General features: G+C 35.3%; 1 protein-coding gene and 1 long non-coding RNA gene across 3 annotated transcripts; both read right to left on the bottom strand.

Annotated features, from left to right (window-relative positions):
* Positions 1-14,736: 14,736 nt before the first annotated feature.
* LOC127083091 (uncharacterized) lies at positions 14,737-17,775 on the bottom strand. 2 transcript variants are annotated; one of them, XM_051023326.1, is made up of 6 exons: positions 17,518-17,775; positions 17,115-17,185; positions 16,926-17,032; positions 16,313-16,347; positions 15,511-15,601; positions 14,737-15,034 (listed from the first exon to the last, which is right to left on the bottom strand). In XM_051023326.1, exons 2-5 carry the CDS (start codon positions 17,115-17,117, stop codon positions 15,534-15,536), a joined length of 213 nt encoding a protein of 70 aa, XP_050879283.1. In that variant the 5' UTR covers positions 17,118-17,185; positions 17,518-17,775; the 3' UTR covers positions 14,737-15,034; positions 15,511-15,533. The 2 variants fall into 2 exon arrangements, with proteins under 2 accessions (XP_050879283.1, XP_050879284.1); XM_051023327.1 differs by lacking the exon at positions 17,518-17,775 and adding an exon at positions 17,408-17,465.
* A 3,832-nt stretch (positions 17,776-21,607) lies between these two features.
* On the bottom strand, positions 21,608-22,993 carry LOC127083090 (uncharacterized). Its single transcript, XR_007788305.1, has 2 exons — positions 22,551-22,993; positions 21,608-21,867 (listed from the first exon to the last, which is right to left on the bottom strand). It is a non-coding gene; the product is annotated as an uncharacterized LOC127083090 (long non-coding RNA).
* Between the last annotated feature and the right edge of the window lie 593 nt (positions 22,994-23,586).

Genomic DNA, 23,586 nt, shown 5'->3' with positions numbered 1-23,586 from the left:
TAACGAGCAAGCTGTCAGGTCTCAAAGGCAGTTGCAACTCCAAGTGATATATATAGTACGGTTAACGCAATGCCCCTAAGCCTAATTGGTATCGTCAAGGCTTCTGAACAAAGACATGTATCGAGCGTCAATATAAACATGAGACTTAGCCTCAAAGAGAGTACGTGCTACTAGATGTAGCATGTACACCTTAGCGTAACCTTATACATTTGTGCCCCCAACAAGCTCGTCGTACCTATTCTGAAGTCAAGACATACGAAGGTGAACTCCTCTATTAAACTCAAACTCCTCTATTAAACTCAAACTCCTCCTGCATGGTCTCCTCAGTAACTCCCAAATCTCATACAGTCACCATACATGCAAGCGACCGACTAATAACAAGAATCGTGAAGAATCTACCAGTGACGAGGAGATGGAACAATGAGAAGACATCATCCAGAGTGATAGTCATCTCCCTAAACAAAAGATGTCTTCTTGTGCCACCACTCAACAAAAGTAGTAAGAAGTGAAGCGTCGAGTATGATAAGTGAGCAATCGGGAAATACGAGGAGATCAAAATCATGTACAATTCGTCCGACCTGCTCATGCATCAGAGTCTTGGGGAAGTTCTTCATCTTCGGTTTGTGGGATGTCACCTTCAGTGTAAGATGACCCTATAACAAACAAAGTTAAAAAAAATATCAGTTAGTTTTCAACACATCATGGAACAACAATACATAAATTAAAGTTAAACATAAAATATATATATATATACCTCTCTCTTCTATAGTCAGTATGCCACATGGTCAACATACTCGGTAAGCACCGACCGGTCAATGGGTCCTCCCAGAACTCTCCATCAGTCTGCACAGATGGCTCCGTTGAAACAGGAGCCATAACTTCTGTATCAACAGTAACATAAGGGACCAAATTTGTGGCAGTCACCTCATCAGGAACAGGGGCATTTGGTTAGACCACCTCATCTGCCACCTCATCAACAACCTCAGTAGCAACATGTATCGTATCTATCTTGACCGTTGGTTCGTGAACATCCTGAACTTGCATCTCCTGAGCATGAACAACCTCAGTATCATCTTTAGACTGCTCGTCTGATCTCACCGCTGGGCATCGGATGCTACGGGGTGCGCGAAACAACCTCTGCTCAGCCAATCGTTTCCGGTGTGAACCGGTTGGAACTACTCGTCTAACCCGTAGTTGAGAAGACTCGGCCTTAACAACCCTATCCTGGTTTGCCTCTCTATCTGTGGCTCTTTCTGCAATGATGTCGTCCTTTCCCATATATTTCACTACAAAAACAAAAAACAAAAAAGAATATCAATAAAATTCTATAAATTTTGAAATTTCCTACATTTTATGGGAAACTATGAAGTTTCCGGGAAATATCTATATTTTTTGAACCGTCGGAAATCAGAAATTTCAGGAAAAAAATGCATATGAAAATACCATAAATTCTGAAATTTCCCGAAAAAATGCATATAAAAATACCGGAATTTTTGAAACTTCCGAAACAAATTCAAATGATTCTCATGAAAATTTTGAAATTTCTGGAAAAAAAACTTACTGTTTTCAGAATTTCTAGTAGAGATTTTGAAATTTTCGACATCGCTCTAGATTTTTTGAAATTTAAGCAAATATTAAGTAGATTTTGAAAATGAGTGAAAAATTTGCAAGGATAATATAGTCAATTCATTGAGTTTGGGGGTGTTAAGTACAACTGGGGTTGACAAGTTAAATGCTCTAATATTTATTTCACTCACTTATACTCCCCATGTCCAAAATTATAAGACGCTTTGCAAAAAACATTTATCCCAAATTATAAATCACTTTACAATTTCAATGCAACATTTATAATTTTTTTTCTTAGTATACCCTAAGTACTTATTATTATTTATTCTTTTAACTCTTTTAATTTCCTTCTCCTATGTAATTATGAGGGACATTGCTGTAAAGTCATACATAATTTGTTTTTCCCATAAAGTAATGATTAAGTTTCTTAATTCACGTGAAATGCTCAAAATGTCTTATAAATTGGGACAGAGGAAGTATCATAAAACTAGTTCAAATCATGACAAGATCAAGATAGTACAATGAAAATTATAGGAGATTAAGCTTACGAGTCATTTTACGAGGTTATGAAAAGAATGATTGAACTAAGACACAGAAAAGAGATTCAAGTTACTAAAAATCAAATTGGTTTTATATCTAGGAGATGGACCAACAAGATTTGCACTTAATTTTCATTAACTTGGAGAATATGTATGATAGAGTTCCTAAGGAGTTTTTTTTAAAACCCCAGAGAAGAAAGGGTTAGGATTGCCTATATTTAAGTTATCTAAGATATGTATGGGGAGATATCTAATAGTGTATGGACATACGATGTAAAGATGAACGATTTCCCTATTACAATAGGATTTCACCAAGGTTCTATCTTTTTATTTTTATTTTGGATGTACTCACGAAAATCATTGAAGGAATAACTAGCATCGAAATGTATGTTTTTTTTGTAGATTATAGTCCTACTTGAAAAGTTGAAGGAAGATTTAAATGAGAGGTTGGAGACTTTAAGACGAACTTTAGAAATGTGTGACTTTCTCCTAAGCATGATGTTTACTCCAGTTTTTTATAAACAATTGTTAGTCTTAAAAATTGTTACTTGCAGGATCGACTAGTGAATCCTATGACATATTGTGTTTAAACTCTACAAGTGGTTTTTGAATGTTCATAAGTTCGACAAATAAACTGTAAATTAAGTAAAGTTACCGATTGGGTCAGAGACAAGAACTGAAGTAAAATAAATGTAAAGACAATGAAAGCAAAGTATATGTTCAAGCAATGATGCATATGGTTTCAATTAAATGAATAAAAGATGGTATACAAGATCATACATTGCGTCACAAACTTGTTTCTCTCTTTGACGTGGGTACTTTAAGTTTTACAAAGCTTTTGTATATGATTTGTCACACCTCAATCCCTACACAGAGGCTATCTATATATACTAGTGAAAATATAATTGTTTTCAACATTTGTGACTCGCATATGGATGACTCCCACATGTCTTCAACGTCAAGATATTTTCAAATAGAAGTTAATTGATCTTATCCTTTTGTAAGTGGTTGTAGTCGAAGTCTTATCCATCTTTCAACATTTTCCAAAATATGCTAAGTCCCACAAATGTGAAAACAAGCATATCGAAGTTGACCAAACATTGGTCGAACAAAATATCACCAAGTAACTTCAAACCTGGCCATATCTCTTCTCGACATTAACTCTTCTTCGTCGAACTTGCTATGTCAAAAATATTGGCTAACAAATTGCCCCCCCCCCCCCCCCCCAAAATGTCACTTTCGACTGAGTCTTCAGTGAAAGAGAAATGTGGCATTTTTTAAAAAAGACTTTCGACACTATTCAAAGTAGTGCATTGATGTCACTACAATCATGAAAAATTTATCTAAATGTCTACTTAGTGTCACGCATGTACATGAGTTATCATTACTCTGCTTTCCCAGAAAGAATGTGGCCCACAAAATATTCAAGTGCCTAAGTCTCCATTATCTCCTTAGAAAAGAAAAGCCACACTTGACTATGACGCACCACATGCTTTCTTTTGAGAAGGGTGTAGTGATGGTCATTTTCCTAGAAAAAATCTATAAAAACCTAAATTATCTTTTCTTCAAACTTTCTCCGTTACAAACCCTTGAAAGCTACATAGCCAAAATTTCTTTCAGTAAAAAGTTTCTTCTTTCTTGCATTCTTCCATACCTTCACCAATAATGGCATCATTATCCAACAGAGTCACACTTCCAGTTCCTTTGGCTTCTACCATGAAAGCTCTCATTCGTTTTGGAGAGCAATCCTTCGTACCAGAACCTTCTTTGGAAGAAGAGAAAGTATTTATATGGAAATTACAGCTAATGATCCCATTCATTATCTATGATAATGTTCATGCCTTTCTGGGACTGTTTCCTGATTCTTCTATTGATTCCAAAAAAATAAAGGAGCTTTTTCCTTGTTACCATCCTTCTAAACCCCAAGTTTTTTTGGATATCCCATATGAAATGGGTTTCATGAGTTCACCCTCCCGTGTATTCTGTGTTGCACCATATGTCAAGCAAAACGTTTACTCTGAATGGCTAGACAAAGTTGAAGCCAAAAAGGCCTAGTTTTGGAACGATCAGGGTTTATATGAATTGATTAAGCTTTCTAAGAGTGGGCCTACGTATAACCCAAACATGCTCATTGCAACACTATACTTCTGGGAAGGTTCGACTAACACCTTCCAGCTGAAATGTGGCATGGTTACGCCTACCTTGCTCGATGTGGCAGCTATAACTGGCACTCGGCCAATTGGAGATGCTTTTAATCCTAAACAGAAGGTTAACCATAATTTCATATTCTCGTCAGATGCACTGCCTTCGTCCGTTATATTTTTAACCAACACAAAATTGATACTGAAGTTGTGTTGGATGAATATCACATTGCTTCCTTGACACTTTGGTTGTCACATTTTTGTTTGTTTAAAGTGTCTACAAGTAGCCAAGAAATATGTATCTATGGCAATCCACTTCCATGAGGGACACAATATTTATTTGAGTTGGTTAATTCTGGGCACGCTTTATGAATCACTAGGTAGTGACACTCATACCCCATAAACGTTGAAACCCAGGGAAGTATTCTCAGCTACAGGCCCTATACGGCTCCTACAACTTTGGCTAAATGCCACTTTTGAAAAGCTGCCTTATAGCTCAAGGTACCGACTGACTATGTCGAAAGGGTTTAGAATAGACAAGTAGAAGGTACAAAGCTTGTCTTGCCGACCCCTCTTGATATGGGACTTAATACCAAAGATTTATTTACAAAATACTTTCAACTATTTGTAAATTGCCATACCTTTATTCACTTTATGGCTCCATTTGTAAGTCGGAGTCATGGGTCGGAATGGTTTAGGAGGGAGTTTCCTGACTTCAGATTTAGACAGCAAGCGGAGGCCAATGAAATTTGGAAAGACTTCTTAACTCCCACTCTGCTATCCACCATAGTTTCTAGTAAAAAGGATGACTTGGGAATTATTGGCTATCAACCCAACTTGGTAGCTCGACAATTTGGTTTTAGCCAATTTCGACCTGACAACCTTTTCAAGCACACAAACAATGTCTGCATGGGCACTTGTGACATAACAGAGAAGGAATTCTTCGACCGCTTGGCTCGTTTTGAACAAAGAGTGTATAATCTTCAGCATTTTCATTTTAAATCTTCTTTTTATTGTACTCAAGAATTTTCCAAGTGGTGGAGTGATTACTATATTAATAACCTTTTATTTTGAATTTGAACTTTGTTGGTGTCTCCTTTGGGGAGATTATGAGAATTCCAATCCAAGTTCCACCCTTGTGCCTGGAACCATCAAAGTACAATTTCCAAGGTTTCTTACTCACATCATTTTATGTCGACTTGACCAATGAATGGTCGACAATAAAATATGTGACGATATGGACTTTTATGGCCTTCAAGGGTGAGTAAGTTAATGAATATTCAGTGAGGGATAACGCCCATTATCGATTCGACTATGTAGAATGGGGTTAGATAGCATATGTTTAATATATCAAAATGAGAATAAATATAGACATCGATTGGCTTTATATAATGTTTTAATTTGGTACATGAAAAGTACAAGCAAAGGCATAACTTTTCGATTGAATTATATCATGTTTCAACATTATTCAGAACTCGACGAAGATAATATATGGCTCTTTCAACGCCAATATCATCTTCTTGAGCTAACATGCTTCATATAGTTAGATCTGATGCTAATATGTACAACTTCATGACTTCATTTCTAGTCGGAGGTAACAAAATAGGAGGCCTCGTCAAATATGCTTTAATTTCGTCGAATGCCTTTTGGTGGTCTGGTTCCCACATGAAACCTTCCTCCTTCTTTAGTCGAAGCAAATGCGAAAATGCTCGTATTTTTCCATTCAAATTAGATATAAGCCTCCTTATGAAGTTTATCTTTCCAGCAAAGATTGAAGTTGTTTCTTTGTCGATGGAGGTTTAGTGTCCAAAATTGATTTGTTTTTTTTGGATTGATTTCGATGCCTTTTTTGTGCACTACAAAAACTAAGAAGTCGCCTGCACGGACACAAAAATCACATTTCAATGGATTCATCTTTAATCCATATTTCCTCATCCTTTCAAAGGATTGTCGAAGGTGGTTTATATGCCCATCTTTTGATGAGAATTTTATGACAATGTCATTAATGTAAACCTCCATGAAGGTGTCAATAAAATCATGAAACATAGAGTTCCTAGCCCTTTGATAGGTCACACCAACATTTTTTAGACCAAAATACATCACTACCCATTTGTATGTTCTTAAGGCCCGTGTGCATTGAAATGTTGTTTTGGTACGTCTTTAGCAACGATGAAGATTTGATTATACCTTGAATAGCCGTCTAGCATGCTTATGTAATTGAAACTCATCGTCGAGTTTTGTGCCACAAGCATATGGTTATTGAGATTCATAAAGTCTATACATTCCCTAAGAGTCCCATTTTTCACAATGACATGTACTATATTAGCCAGCCATTTAACATACATGGCAGTTATGATGAACTTGCTTTTGAGGAGTCTCTCGATCTCTTCTTTGATCTTGGAAATTATTTATAGCGTGAACCTCATTGGTAGTTTCTTTACTAGTTTCTTACCAGGTCAAATTGGCAGCTTTAGTACCACCATGTTTCGACTCAAACCAAACATCTTGTTGTAGTCCCAAGAAAAGTAATCCTTGAACTCTTTGAGTAACTTGATCATCTGCTCCTTTAGGCCTATGTCAACTTTAACGCTTACGTAAGATGGGATTTTAAGTGTTATATCCCCCAAGTCGATCTCTTCCAACTAATTTTGAGCATGTATTTTCTTAGTTGAATTCATTGGATCCATTTCGAATCCTAAAGGCTCGTCATCATAGATTAAGTCGAGCCTACGACTTTCTGAAGCTGATGTTTGGCCAAAATGGCCATCTTATTTTGTTTAAAGATTTTTTATAGTTGTGGCCTCAATAACTACTTTTTGTGAAATATCAGCCTCTAAGGCCTCTTTTATTCTATTTTTGGCCAAATAGGTTGAAATCTGAGCAAAGACACTCGAATCAGTCATCATTGTTATCATCCATCTGCCAGCCAGTTGGTGGGATGGTTCCTTCTTCAACACCCTGGTTTCCCATTATTTCTCGATCCCAAATGAAGCCATGGGTGAGGTGTAGATTTAGAAAGTATAATACATTCTAATATGGTGTGAATGTTGATTCTGATGGATTGCATGAGGATATCTTTGTCGAATTCCTGTCGAAATGTTTTCCATCGACATGATTAACTTAAGCCATGAAGTAACTTTGGCCAGCCTTTATATTTTCAACTATCCCATCAGGGCGCCATATAGAGAGCCTTTGGTGGAGAGTTTAAGGGACTGCTCTAATTCCATGAATCCATTCTCGTCCTAACATCATATTATAATTATGCTTGGAAGATATTACCATAAAGAGGGTTGGCCTTGTTAATGTGCCAACTGAAAGATCAACTTGGATCACACCTAAGATATGACTTGTCTTTCCCTCATAATTAGACAACATCATATTGTGTGGGTGCAAATACGTGTCATACTTTCCAATTCTTTTTAACAAGGAATGAGGCATCAAATATACTATTGCGCGTCAATCAACAAAGACTTTGTTAACACCAATATTGCCCACTTTTTCCAATACAATCAAAGGCTTATGATGATTCGTCATACTTGCATCGAGATTTTCAAACATGGCATGTTGCTATTCGATAATGCCATTGTTCATTACATAGTAACATACCGGCCTTTGATTCGTTGCTTCTCCAGTCAAATAGTCATCTTCCCTCTCAAAGACTTCAGAGATACAATCAAATTCTATAGGTAAGACTAACACAATGTTGCAAGTGACATAAAAATCATTTTCTGACCCTATGTCAAAGTTATCTGTGTCCATTTCATCATTATGCTTCACTGTAGGATCTACATAATCACTTTTCTCCACTGGTAGCAATGCCATATACAATATTTGTTTTACAGGCCTTTTGGCCACTCCAATGGTTCTTTCTGTAGGTGTTTTACTGTTGGATTTCGACCCTGCAATCTCATATGCTTCTTTTTTATTCCTCTGGTGTTTACGTAATTGTGTCCTCATCATGGGGTTCTTTCCCATATAATGTTGAGGACCATAGGAATACTTCTTATCATGTGAGAGTTGTTATGGTAGGTGGATCATACACCCATGTTGACAACCTTCCACTTCTGTTGGTTTCAACCTCGTTGGTTCGAAGGTCGAGCCCATTTTCCTATAGGGACGTTGGAAGGTGGAATGTAAGTTTTTGATGGTTTCCAAAAAATATATGAAAGCTCTGGTTCCTATGTGGAACACCCATCTTGCCAAAGGTGAAATGGGGTGTTGATCGACCCTGTCTATTCTTCCTTAGATGCGAGAATTTTCCAGTTTTTAGGCATTTAGTAACCTCTTCATCAAACACAGAGCTACACCTTAGGCATAACATGACCCTAGAGTCACTCAATTTGCATCCATTCGGAAATTCGATGAGTTCCTCTTTTGCTTTGGGGAACACCACTGTCATACGGTGAACTGGACCTTATTGGATTTGTAATCGCAATGTCGCGGTTAGCAAGAGTCGCCACCGACTTTTCTTTTATCCCATAAGGAAAGGTGGAAAAGAACAGGAAAGACCTTAATTTTAAATTCTTAGGTTCGGGAGGTACTTTATACAAAGGGAAGGTATTAGCACCCTTTGTATCCATGGTTATCCATGGGCTCTCAATTGCTCAATCATTTATGTTTTTTTTTTTTAGTTTGAAAAAGGGGGTTGAGAAAGGTGTGAAAAATGTTTTGCAAAATGAGAATTTAACTTTGTAATGATTCTTGCATGAATGTATACAAAGTGGTTATCTCGTTTTAATTTAGAAAATAGTTTAGAAAAATATAACTCGGCAATGATCCTAGTGCGGATGTATGCTAAGTGGTGATTTTCCAAAAAGATGTTTGAAAGAGGTGAGGCGAAAAGTATTTTTTTGTTATGAATGAGCAATTAAGGTTATACCTGTCCGAAGTCTTTCCGGGCATTTCCTATCCTTATGAGGGTAAAACTGTCCTCACTATTGAGAAGTAAGTAGTTTTATCCTGGGGATGTAGGAGGGTCATCGTAGGGTCATCGGTTGGTCATTGAAGGCAACAGTTGTGAGGATACCTTAGCATTCGAAGGGACTATCATCATTTAACCGTAGGCTACACCGAAGGGTCATTGAGGGACAAAATCGTATTTTCGAAGGCAACATCCGAGGGACTATGATGATTTTACCGAAGGGTCTTTGCTAAGGATATCCCCATATTCGCGGGACATGACCGTATTACGTAACCGTGGGGTAATAAAGAGAGGTCCGATATCATTTATTTAAAGTCCATGTTTTAAGTTCATTAGGTAATTATGGTGATACCGCATTGAATCGATACATTAAAATCAACACATTAAAGATCAATACATTAAAATTGGTTAGGCAACCAATATGAATTTTCACATTAAAGTGACATAATTTAGAGTCCATCTCCATGAAAGTCTTCCCATGCATAAAGCGGTGTACCTAGCCGGTTATTTCTTCGGAAGTATGCTAGCCTTTACACCATTAACACACAGATTATAGCATTGAGATAAAACACAATTGGAAATTGCATCACAAAATGAATATAACAGCCAGGAATTTAAGCCAAATGATGCAGAGTCATGATTAGGTAAGTATAAGACGGGCAACAAAGGGACAAAGCAGCCCCTGTCCTGTTCGCTTCTGCTTCGCCTAGCGAAGGCTCAGCGAAGGCTCGCTGCGGGCTCGCCTAGCGATGAGCTAGCGAGCGGCCACGGGTTTGAAATTATGACCTCAATCAGCAGCATGGCCTATGGCCTCTAACACATAATTATATGGTTCAGTTTCACAATGTTCAAGCACATTTAAATTCTCATGCAAAGCTTCAAAATGTTTATGAATTCAATCATGATATCCTCCACTAATTAAGAACATGAAGTGGTACCATATGCCAAAAGAGAGTACAAAACAATGTCACATGCAAATTAAGACACTAATGCGGTACCACATGCAAAATAAGAATGCCAAGTGATAATCATGTGTCAATTAATATCCTAAAGTGATATCATATGCCAATTAAGAAACTAAAACGATAATAGTGAGGCAAACCTGTTTGCAAATCGAGTTGCAACCTTGAATTGGCGAGCCGGATTGAGTTGGGCGGCGGTAGCTTCGGAACGGGTAAGCGGCCTTCAGGGTTTCCGCCTTCTGAACTCTTTGGATCAGCAGGGTTTCTGTGTTTCTCCCTCTGGATGCGTGTTTCCGTCCGTCTTCGTCCTTCTCTGTGTGTCTGTGTGTGTTCTTTTTCGTGGCAGAGGAGTAGGTATTTATAGTAGTGGTAATGGTGACCTAATGGGCTTAAAATGAGGTCCAAAATTTCAGATTTTCGCAAGCTTCGCTAGGCGAAGGAATTGCTCGCCTAGCGAGCAAGCTAGTTCTGGGCCTTTTTCTGGATCTGATGCTTCGCTGGGCGAGTGACATGATGAAATGTTCGCTAGGCGAAGGAATTGCTCGCCTAGCGAGCAAGCTATTTTGGGCCGCTTTTGGATTGGGCCTGTTGTGAGTGGGCTTTTGTCCATTTGGCATCAGTGCCTTGCAGAACAAGTCAGAGGATCTTGAAAAATGCTTTGTAACACCAACGGGCAAATTTTGGGGTATGACAACCACCTTCATCTTTCTTTCAGCGTCTTTCACAACAATTTGCTCAACTTCCATGTCCAAGCCTTCAATGGCTTCGACCATCAGAATTTCGACAGGCTCAACAAAATTTTCCTCTTTGACTAGGATAGGATCAAAGTCTACTTGCATCGTAGCCTTGGGTTTCTCCCTGAACTGCAACCTACCTTCTTTGAGCGCATTGTGTCTCAAGTCTCTGAAAAGCACATATTGAGAAGTTTAATGACCCAAAAAATTATTGTACTTTCAAAAACCTATCTTTTTTGTCTTCTCTAAACGGGGGAGTCTTTAGGCCTGGAGGCACTATAATATGTTTGTCTAACAAATCAAAAAAATTGTCATACTTCGTTATATCAAACATATATGTCTTTGTAACAAATTTTCATTCTTACTAGATTCGATTGGATTTCTCCCGTTCGAAGGTTTCAAAAGCTTACAAACATACGGGGGTCTAGGCTTTAATTCGGCTACATGGACCTCACTTTCTTTGACAGGTTCATAAACTATATCAAACTCTAAATAGTCATCTACTTCTATGTGAGCGACTTTCTCTTTTTTGCTATACTTATTCGATTTGGCCTTTTCAGTTTCAACCGCACGACTTGGCGAACTCTTTATGGAAATAGGGTCATGTCCTTTAGATATTGAGTGTCTAACTTCTTCCTAATGGAATAGTCTAAACCTCATGCGACCATTTCGACTAAATCATGTTCAAGGACTTAAGTAAAGCATCTTGCCTTCAAAATTCTAAACTTATTCAAGTAGTCATCAATTGACTCATGTATTTTGCGCCTAACGCTGGCCAGTTCCTTAAGGATAACTTTTTACTAACCTATGTAAAGTTGTTCATTGAACACCCTCTCTAGTTAACTCCAATTGGGAATCTTCCAGCCCCTTGAGATTTCAATCTACATTATGTACTCTGATAGAGCATACATAAAATTTTGTCTATAGAGAACTATATTAAGACCATTTTAGGCAAGAATAGTTTCAACCATGTGGGCCAAGTTATTCCTCCTTCCAAAGTTATTTTGCTGGACATTCCTATATACTTCGTCCACATTTTGGTTTATGTTGACTAAAACTACTCCTGGGTCATTTTTCACTTTCTTTGGAAGATGTCTTAGTTCAAGGATCCATGCTTGTGAATAGAGGGTTGAGTATTCTCCAAAGAATGACTTAAACAATTGAAAAGCATAACTCCACTAACTTCTAATCCACTAACTATTTGACTAACTTTTAATTTCAAGTCATTTACTTTTATGCATTTTAAATTCAAGCCATTTATCATTTGTCATTATACATATCATTTGACTTGTTTATTTTAATGCCATTTTCACTTTGCTCACTTGAGCCATATATTGTGATTGTATATACTTGTTTTGTATTTTGTCTGTGTTTGTGGTCTTAGGACCTTAAAGTACATAATAAACAACAAAAACACTAAAAAATATTTGTGTGGACTGTTGAATTTGATTTGAGACTTGGACTTAGAATTAGGCAACATTCCCTATGCAAAAGGACTTGGCCAATGCCAACATCTCTGAAACCAAGTCATTGAGAATTGAGCTTTTATCTGATACAAGTCGTGGGATCCACTTGAAGTCATCTGCTACATGGTCTTGATGCAAATGTTACTTTGAACCTGTGTCTAGTACCTTATTCTAAGCCATTCAAGGAGTATGTCATCTGATACATGGGGAAGATTATGAAGTTGCTAGCTTGGACGTGGCTATCTTTACTTGATGCCTTGCCCTTCATCTTGCTATTCGTGTATTGATATTACTTGATCCTAAATTCCAAAGGGAAAAGTGGGTTTCTATATGACATTCTTGTCTATTGGATTGCATCCCATTGGTCAGATCTTTTCAACTCTTAACTTTTAAATTTTTGCTTAGGATTAGTCTCTTCATCTCCTCCCACTTCTTAAATTTCAAATATCCCCCTCTTTTCAAAAACCTTCTTTGCTTGTGATTTCTAAACTTGGACTTTATTGCAAATTAGAAACTTTGGCCTTATGCCATTGCATTTTTTTAAATTTTTTCTTAAATCAAACTTGTAAATGAACTTAACTATATTGACTTAAACTTTCAAAAGACAAAAAGAACTAACACTCATTCAAACCCTTTTAGGCCCTTTGTGCCTCTTTTAAATTTATTTATTTTTATTAAAAGCAATTCACTCACTTTGAAATTGATACCACGAACTACGAGATTTTGATCCCTCATTTTATGTTGTACGTAGGCACAAGTCCGAAGGTCTTGTCAAACACAAAAATATAACCAATTAATTCTTTTCTCACCTCCACACTCTAGTTTTCTCAAACATCATTTTATACCAAAAACACATGCACACATAAAAAATGGCTCCCTAGGAGTACGTAGGGCACTTTGGGTGCTAACACCTTCCCTCTGTGTAACCAACCCCCTTACCTGTAATCTATGACATTTTATTAGTTTTGATTTGAAAACTTCTTATCTTTGAGTTTTGTTCGTACTTTTCCCTTTTCCCTTGGAAACAATAAAAGCGCGGCGGCGACTTTGGTTTTATTGACGTTAAGTTTATCCATAACTTAATGGTCATGAATTTACCGCTATAGAGATCATACATTATCTCACAAACTTGTTTCTCTCTTTGACGCGGGTACTTTAAGTTCTACAAAGTTTTTGTATATGACTTGTCACACCTTAATCCCTATGCAGAGACTATCTATATATACTAGTGAAAATATAATTTTTTTCGATAGTTGTGACTCGCATGCTCAACACATACCCTTCTATGTGGTCTTGGGGTTGATGGTAGACTCCCACGTGTCTTCAACGTCCAAATATTTTTAAATGGCAAATACTTGATTTTATCCTTTTGTATGTGATCGTAGTCGAAATCTTAACCATCTTTCAATATTTTCCAAAATATACTAAGTCCCACAAATGTGAAAACAATAATATCGAAGTTGACCAAACACTAGTTGAACAAAATATCACTAAGTAACTTCAAACCTTGTCATATCTCTTCTCGGCATTAACTTTTCTTCGCCGAACTAGCTATATCGAAAATATTGGCTAACACATGATTAAAAGTATATGGAATGTAAATTTAAAAAAGAGAAGTCTAGAAGTGAAAATTGAGACCATATTATTTCACAAGTTACATTGGATGTATGGTAAAATTAGATGAGATAAGATTAGAAATAACAATATTAAAAAGTGTTGAGATAACGTTTATAATAGAAAAGATGATAAAAAATAGATTTAAGTGATTTAACCATGAAAACACAAGACTAATAAATTATGTTGTAAGGAGAGTAGAACAAATAAAAAAACAATTTAAGGTAGAAAAAAATCTAAAAACAAATTATTAAGAAGGATTTCGAAAATATCGAAGTAGATGAAAACTTGATTAGCGTTGTATCTATTTGACAATATCAATTGAAATTGCATTCATAGAATATTTTACTTGCTCCGTCCACTTAATAGACAATTTTAGATAAATTGAAAAAATTATAAATAAAGTAGAAAAGATAGTAATTTTACTTATTATGTTTTGACGGATTTATCTTTATTAAAGTTTTAAAGTAAAATACTAAATTAAGAGTATTAACTTGGAAATAATTTACATTAACAGCACTGTCAATTGGTGTAAAAGCATTATTATTATCAGCATATATCAGATTCAAAGGAAGAAAATAAGATCAATTTTGAGCTCTGTAATCGAGCTTGAAGAAGAAAGATGTCAACAACAATTTAAACTAATGTCTCCATTCTTAATCTTTGGTAGTTGCGTTATTTGCAACTTAATTGATGTGTATTGTACCAAATACTCTTCTTGAATCTTACAAATTTCCATATCCATGTATCTAATCCACTCCAAATATCTTAAGGGTATAGTTAGAAGAAGAAAGATGTCAACCGTATCTTGAATTTCTTACACACTCAATCAAATGCTTAAACTCAACCTAGTTTTTAAGGAAAGAGCAAGCACATTCTACAGATACCATTGTACACTGTGTCTGAAAAAGTTACATAAAACTATCAGAAGAAAAATCAGTTAATCGGATTCAAGCTACTACAATGAAAAAGAGCTAAACAGTGGAGTTTCTGGGGATTCAATTAAATAATTTTAGGTACAAACTATTATATTGTAGATCTGCAGACCATGTGTCACACAAAACTGAAGTAGAGCAATAGAATGGATTCCCCTGCAAAGATCAAATTTCTATATTATTAGTGATGACTAATATCATGTGGATCTCAATATGAGAAGGGCGGCTAATTACAGGTGGCAGGGAATGCCACAAATGCTTAATGATCTAACCAAAAATGTTTCAGATATACAATTCAATTTGTTTAACAAATTGCATCTGTCAATAAGTTGTTTGGGTTTCAGAGCAGAATAGCAGATTTGAAAGCAATGTTCATTTCAACTATTTTTGTTCACATTTGTCTGTTACTTCACATATCACAGTTACAAATTACAAATGGTTCAACTTTTGAACATCTGTACAGAAGAGTTTGTGCGCACAAATCACTTGGAAGGTGAAGTAACTGGTTTGCCCATACATCCTTAAAAAAAATTATATATATTTTATGGAGAAAAAACTAACTCAGCACAGTTATTTCTTAATGTCAAGTGTTTTTTACTAGTATAATTATATAAAGGAAAGATGCAACTTACTATTGAGTAGACGGAGACAGAGCTTAGAAGAAGATTATTGAAACACCCATCATGAAACAACCCATAGCTACCCACGGACTTAAACGCTCACCTGTGTAAGTAACCATTTAAGCAGGGTAAAGATAATATTTCCGACAAGTTCCACACCTCATGAAATATATTTTGTTTCCCACAACAAATCCCGAAATGTAGCACTTTGGTGAGACAATGAAATTCAAGAACTACAAGGCAGAGCTAGAAAAACTAATAACCGATGTCACAAATAACCTTATGGATGCCACTGTAACACAACATTTTGAAGCTTGCAAGGATATAGAACATACTTATTTGAGAATGAATGTTCCAAATTAACAAAAGGGTTTATAAAAGTGGCACATAAGAATGAAGCATAACTACAGAACAGGTTGAGACTGAAAATAATATATAATCATGATTTAGTATATCAAAAAATTAAGATATGACCATAATCCATGCTGTTCTGTTTGCATAAACCATAAGACATCCCAAGTTTTGCCATTGCCAATAGGGGTGTGTAGGCCATAAACACAGGTATACAATACAACTATGTTGTTTGACCCAAATTAACTCAAAACACCATATTCATAAGTCATTAAGGCATCCATCACATGGATAAAAGGAAAATAAAACTTCGACATAACCTGGCCCAAAACTATGATTCCTTTCAACTCCAATCTCTTTCTCAAAGTTTGAATAAAAACGTATATGGATTTAAAAAGCGCATATAAAAATAGGCATACAAGTTATAATTGATGCAGTAGCAAATCAAATAAGAGACATCTACCTACTCTTGCCGCCTTCCAGAAGAAACCTCGAAATCTGTCAGGAAAACATGTATCACGTTTGTTCAGCAAGTTCTAAGAATCTGTTATGGAGAATAAAAACACTAGTGCAAAGTATATATCTAGTGTTTCAAAACAATGTGATTATGGTACATACGACCTCACAATTAATTGACCGTATTATACTCAAATGTCCAAATTTTCAAACACTCACAAAAGAAACAGGAAGGGCGAGGGAAAGAAATGGAGGGTTAAACAATGACAGTCTTTCCCTTTGCATGGATGTTTAAAATCCTCAACTCTGAGAGAACATAAAAAGGGAATAGATTCTAGGGATTACAATTACATGATAAGACTCCACTATCTTTAGCCCTGCTTGAAAAAACTTGTCAATCCCTGATTACAGAAAATATATTTTGGTTCAAATTTCGCCTGCAGTGCTATAGCCGTTATTTGACAACGCTCTATACTAAATCGCGTATTGCGGAACACTAGCTGTTTGTTCAAATTCCGCTACCCTATAGCTTCTACTATTTGACAACAACACTGGTTTAATGTAAACATGGGGTTAAACCGTAAGAGTATTTCCATAGATAAGAGAGATATAGTATATACCCAGTTCTCTGTTCAAGGATAGCTGGAAATTGCATCTTGAAGTAAGTACAGGCACATATTCCCAAAAGTATGACAGTAAGAAATGAATGGAAATTGAAAAGCGCAGACTGAAACCAAATAGAAAACAAATGTCAAAAGCATTGAACAATCTATACTACCAAATTGATTCAGAATTAACATTTCCCTCACCATCTTCAACTATTCTTATAATTCACCACTCTTCACCTTCTTCTTCTTCTTCTTCTTCCCTCGTTATAACTCTACAAAACATGTCAATACCAATCACAGTAGAATTACGGACAAAGCACGCAGAAACAACCAATAAGTTTGAAAATTATGCTTAACCTATCTCAATTAAAATAAATCATAAAAGGTAATTAAACCTTGCCCTAAAAAATGATGAACAATAAAAGGAGAAGATCCTTAATACTTAATGTGTTATGAGATTGATTATTAAGAATTAGTAGGAAAATGGATTAAACCTGGATTCAGAAGAGAACTAGCGAAAAAAGGACGGAGAAGAAGATAAAGTAGCGAAGATCTTGAAGAGAATTGTGATAATAAAGCGAATGAGCAAAAAGGAAGAAATTACCTGAATTCGAAGGTGTGATCGTCGATCGGTGAGCGAAAAATTGATTCAGCTTGCGGTTCGAAGTAATGTTGCTTTATTATTCTCTTTCTTATTGAGTCGAAACTTATTGAATCCCCTGCAGTACAAAAAGCCGCATTCACACCGTTACGATATTAATATCCGTTGGATCTTCATCATACGGTTCTCATCTGGATGGGGCTTTGATTGCAGTGAATCTAGGTGAATTGAGTTTTTTATGTACCGAAATATTTTGATTTTTTTTTCATGGAAACAGGTAAATTGTTTTTTTCCCCTGAGACTTGTTACCATGATTTTCAAGTGATAAGTCTAAGAATACGGGTAGGATTTGATTTACAAGATCATTGCTCACACTAGCTAATATGCTAAATAAAAAGGGAACTTACGGTCTGTTCTAGAAAAAATGATTTAATACATATTATAGTCAATTAGTTTAATTTAATCTTTTACCTAAAAAAATATTATTTGAGTCCGTTAAAAATATTTATATTAGTTGATTTGGTCAATTTCGCTAAATTTTATCAAAAATCATTAATTTCAGCTAATATGACAATCTAATTGAATATACTTATTATTATTTTTGAAACATCAAAATCCTAATTTTTGTTTCATTTCATTTGGCTGGTTTTTCTTTCTCTCATAATAACCATGTATTTCTAATTCACTCGTTCACGTTCTTGCTCTCGTTCCATTTTCAACCAGACATTTTTCACTTCTCAATTCATTCACATTTTTTCCTTCTCAATTCATTCACATTTCTCATTTCTTTATTAGGATCATTTTTGCCGCTGGAAAAAGTATGTAGATATGGATTGTATAGTTATTAGCAGCAAGATTTGTGTCTACGGAACAAAAGAAAGAAGTATGTAGATTTGAGTTGTATAATTGTTAGCCGCAAGATCTAGGCCCCCTATTGAACAAGAAGAAGAATGTGAGATTTGAGTTGTATTTCGTTCTTAATATTGTTTGAATAGTGAACAAGTTCTTTTTGGTTCGGATGGGTTTTATATTATTCACTATATGTGAATTACACAAAAACGAATTTGAACCATCCTTGAACCAATGACGTTAAGATATCTTTCTATTTCTTTTTTTTACACAATAATCAATGGGATTATCAAATAATTGTAGTAGCTAAACTTTAATAGTTAGATAATTAGAATATAATGGTTGGAGTATCTATGAAGAGGATTTGCAAATTTTATCTTACTTTCTCTTAAGGATGAAAGATGATAAGAAGTTATCAATTTCAGTAAAATTGTGGCCTTAGCCAATACTACTAACTATTTTTTTTTGTAAGAAATTTGATGTATATCTTTGATGGCATTTTTCTTTGTAGTCTCTCTTAAAGTTAATTTTCGATTATGCAACATTAACACTAAATCCAAACAGAAAATATTCAACAAACGAGTCTCCTTTAAAGGTTGTTATTGTTTCCCTCGCAAAGATGTGATTTCATCCATTATATGTCAATGCACCTGAAACATTTGTTCGGAAAGTCCAGTAGAAAAACATGTGAGGTTTCAAATTCAATGGTGATGTATATTTTTTTAACTTTATGAACGATTTGCGGGAGTTTTTAACCTCCGAAAAAAATCACCTGCAGTTTAAATCAACTTTTTAATATGTTGACTCAGATTTGTACTAATTGTCTTGTTTTTATGCCACGTCAGCAGAAGTTAACGATTTTTCACAAAATTTAACTAAAAGGACCAATTCAACTAACGAAAATGTTTTTAAGGGATTAATATGTAACATTTTTTAGATAAGAGACTAAAGTGAAACATTATATCAAGTTAAAGGACTTCGTGACTAATTATAGATCATGGATTTAAACAAATCACTTAAACTAATAGTCATTTTAGACTTTTTCTTTTCCCTCCCTTTTCAATGTTTTCTGCTTCTCACTTTCTTCTTTCTATAATAGATATTAAAACCTCTTCAACAACAACTAATCATGTAATCTCCAATGTGTATAAGATATTAAAACTCATTCAGGATTCTTACATATAACAAATAATGTGTTACACACCATCCATATTGCTCCATTGGTAATCATCGTGTTCTATTTGGTTGACATCACTGCTCTACTCTATTGATCATCATTGGGTGATCTTTGGTCGACGTCATCATCATTCACTATTGATCGTCATCTATAATTTTTGGTTGATGTCGTGGTCGTTCTCTATTGATCTTCATTGTCGTGCTTCATCATTGTCGTTTTCGTCATCTTCATCGATGTGCTTCGTTTTCTGTGGTCTATCACTAGTGGTATATCATTGTCGTGCTTCATCATCTTCATCTATGTGCTTCATTTTCTTGATGACATTGTTATCACTAGAGACAATACAGAGGGTATACAGTGTCTCAAAACTCATATTTTCAAAAAAATTAAGACAAAAGACTTGAGTCCACTCTGTTTACTGGTATTTTTAGTAAACAATCACGAGTTTTAGTTCAATAAATAGATTAAACTCAAAAAAATACTAAGGACGATTTATGCATAAAAGTACAACGATAAGTGTTCGTAATTGATCCTTAGATGTTTTAATGTTGACAACCTAAACATAACTCTAAATGAGACAATGTAAATTTGATATGGAGGAAGAAAATAAACAAAAAAACATGATAAATGTCATAAAAGTAAATGTTTTAATTACAAAGACTTCAAGAATTTAAAGAAAGGATGCATACATGCATTTTCTCACAAATTGTTTCTCTATGTGACTACGATACTTTAGTTCTATATAGAATAAATAAAATTTGTGACCATTGATCACAACAATTAGATCAACTTATATACTAATACCATGCTAACCATCACAACAGTTATCTCCACAGAACTTGACATGTATCCCCTTACGTGGGCTTCAAGCTTCTAGTTTTCTTCCACACGTCTTCAATGTTAGAATTGCTTCAAACCACCAAGCATGTTGATAACTACATTTGAACCCCTTAACTGCCTCTGTCGAGAGTCTCTGGTCGAATCCTATAGTGGCGTCAAAATTACCTTCAAATCACCTAATCTTTAGACTTAAAAATACTTAAGTCCCTAACAAACATGTAAATGCGTCGAACTAGACACTTGTCAGAGTTTTGATTTGTGCAAAACCTCTTCGAGATTCTGGACATGTTTTGAAGAGAGACTGATCTTAATCTTGTGGATATGTGTTTTGAGACTCTTCCAAACCATGCTTCATGGGCGTTAAATTAACACTATGTCCCAGATCATCTGACAAGGTGGTCGAACCATCTTTAGTCGACATGGTTAATATGTCGAAGTTATGTTTGAAACTCTTGACACTTAGCATTTTCAAACATGGCTATTTATCATACCCCAAAATTTACCCTATCCTTCACAATGATCACCTAGGTCAATAACCCTAAATCATGTGTATATCTTCATGATCAATCATTTCATTTGCATAAGCATTGGTTCAATACAAGAGGACGGGTATCTTGGATTCAAAAAGTTGTTGCTTGTATCTGGTGGAAGCTAGGGTTTCCTAGCAACTTGAGGTTGCTCAGTCAATCAAAAGCCTGATGTATGGCACCTTTGGTCCTTGTGTGACCAGGAAACCAGGTTCGTGACCAAGTTCGTTTCCGGGTCACTCCAACTTTTGGACCAACATTTGGACATACTTGATTTTTGCCACTTTTTAGCTTTTTTTCATTTCATTATTCATTGTTAAACCATGTTAATCCAAATTCAATCCATTCAAAGTTCCATTGATTCACATCAGACATTAACCCATGGTCATCAATTTTCTATTATACTTCAATACATATTATATAACATCAATTTTCCACATTCAAAATAACCATACATCATATTTTCAATTTTCTATTATACTTCAATACATATTATATAACATCAATTTTCCACATTCAAAATAACCATACATCATATTTTCATCCAACCATCAAGAGTACATACATCATCAATTTTAATTTATTCACAAATTCAATTCCAATTTCCAAATCACCTTACAATTCAACCATTAATATTCATGTTTCATACAACAATCCTTTCATACATCAACAAATTCATTCTATTCTAAAATTCCATTCATCTTTCAATTTGCACCATATATTCAAAATCATGTTCAACCAATTCCATTACAATTCCATTACAACAAATTCCAAATTACGTTACAATATTCATGCCTAAACTCTACATAAACCAATTACAAAACAATCCCAATGAACATGATAGCTTCAAAACAGTTTCAAAGCATTCCATGAGTGAGCAATGTCCATATCCAAATCTCCATCAAGCAAACATAGCCAAGCAATCCATTTCAATGCAATTCCACACTCCAAAACAAGAACCTGAAAAATAGAAGTTTCAATCAGAATTTCACTTCAAACCTCCAACCTTCGAAATTAACCTATCTGTCTCACATATTCAAACCCAAAACTCAATCCACAACCTAACTTCCATAACTAATAGTTCAAACCTCCTAATTATTTTTCGAACTCACCAACTGTCAGCATAGCTGAATTATAACAGAAACTATAACACATAATAAATTATAACATAAATGATAACAGAATTGCAACCAACTTTTAAGGGCATAACATAAATTTTCTAAGCCCTAACTAATTCTCTCAATCCAACTAACATAACAGACTCTCACACACTCCTAGGCTAACATATTTGAAACTGATAACAACTTCTTCACATTGAAGTTAACAGAGTTTGATCTTTGTTAATCTCATAACCTCTATAAATCATCATCTTGACTCATCATTGTTTCTTCTTCAAATCATTGCTCAATCCTTCACAATTCACTCTCCCACCACAAACAGAAATCTCTCACCTTTCTTCATTCTCAGAATAATTTTCAAATACTGCAAACGCGACAACAATCCTCTCACTCAAATCCACAACACATAAGAAGAAGAATTCTCATAGTAGAGGAAGAAGAAAATAGAAGCAACAGAAGTAGAAGAAAGGAATATTGCAGAAGGAGAAAGTGAAGGGAACAAATAGGAAATAGAATGTGACTTACCTCGATTCATTCCATATCTTCATCTCTGATCTGCTCCCGGTAGGACTTTCTTGTTTCTATCTTTTTCCTTTCAATTCTTGTTACCAGTCCGTTATTGGAGAGTTGAGGACCGTTAACCCCATGGTTTCGGACCGAGATGAGGCTTGATTGCGATTTAATTTGAGATTTTCTTAATTAAGGTTCTTTGGACTCTTCCACGATTCGTATGTTTCTTGAGATAATAGGAGCATCCAAGGTCATATTAGGACTCAACGCGTCTTTGTTAGTAAGTTGACGGTTGTGATTTGATTTCTGGGAACCTCCACCGCCGAGAACCGCCTCTGGCACGACGTAGGGAGAAACGAAACAAACGAAGGATTGGATGAGGGAGAAATGAGTGTGTTTTGATTCTTTTTTGGTCTGAGTGTCATTTGCGTTATACTTCACGTGCTCATTGCATTTTGACGTGTGCATTCATTCATTAAGTGTGTTTAACTTATCCATTTGATTTAAAAAAAAAAAATAATCATTTTTTTCAAAAAAAAAAAATCTAAAATAACCAATATTTCAAAAAAAAATACTGAAATAACCACGTTTCAAAACAGATGCGCCATATGAACTGGCGCATCCATTTTAAACCAAGAGGAGGCGCCACTGATACTGGCACATGCTTTAAAAACAATGCAAGAAGGCTAGCACCTATGCATGGGCATTGGTGTATGCGCCAATTCGCCTGGCGCATACACCTTTGTATTATTTATTTTTTAAAATATTTTTTATTTTTAATAAATAATGAAATATAATATTTTTTTAAAAAAAATATTCATGATATAATAAAAGTTACATGGGATTGACAAAAATTTAATGACTGACCAGATCGAAAGGTCCCCCTGTTCCATATCCAGGTGCGTTAGTTTGTCTTCGAGTTCTTCCACGATTTTCCTGAGGTGTTTGGAGTCTTTGCATGCTGACCTGATCCAATGATGGCTGGTGTAAAGGTCCGACGGAAGTTCCAGTGATATTTGATAGATGTGTCATCATTTGTTCCCAATAGTCG

Source organism: Lathyrus oleraceus, chromosome 5, assembly GCF_024323335.1.
Source record: "Lathyrus oleraceus cultivar Zhongwan6 chromosome 5, CAAS_Psat_ZW6_1.0, whole genome shotgun sequence".
In the NCBI taxonomy this organism is placed as follows: Eukaryota; Viridiplantae; Streptophyta; class Magnoliopsida; order Fabales; family Fabaceae; genus Lathyrus; species Lathyrus oleraceus.
Note: the sequence above shows the minus strand (reverse complement) of the source record. Positions and strands in the feature narration are given on the sequence as shown.

What these genes read in the sequence shown, in the direction of transcription:
- LOC127083091 (XM_051023326.1), bottom strand. An exon ending in ATCCTTGAACAGAGAACTGG is followed by an intron (nt 16,348 to 16,925) that starts GTATATACTATA and finishes TTTTCCTGACAG; the next exon opens with ATTTCGAGGTTTCTTCTGGA. An exon ending in CTGGAAGGCGGCAAGAGTAG is followed by an intron (nt 15,602 to 16,312) that starts GTAGATGTCTCT and finishes TTACTTACACAG; the next exon opens with GTGAGCGTTTAAGTCCGTGG.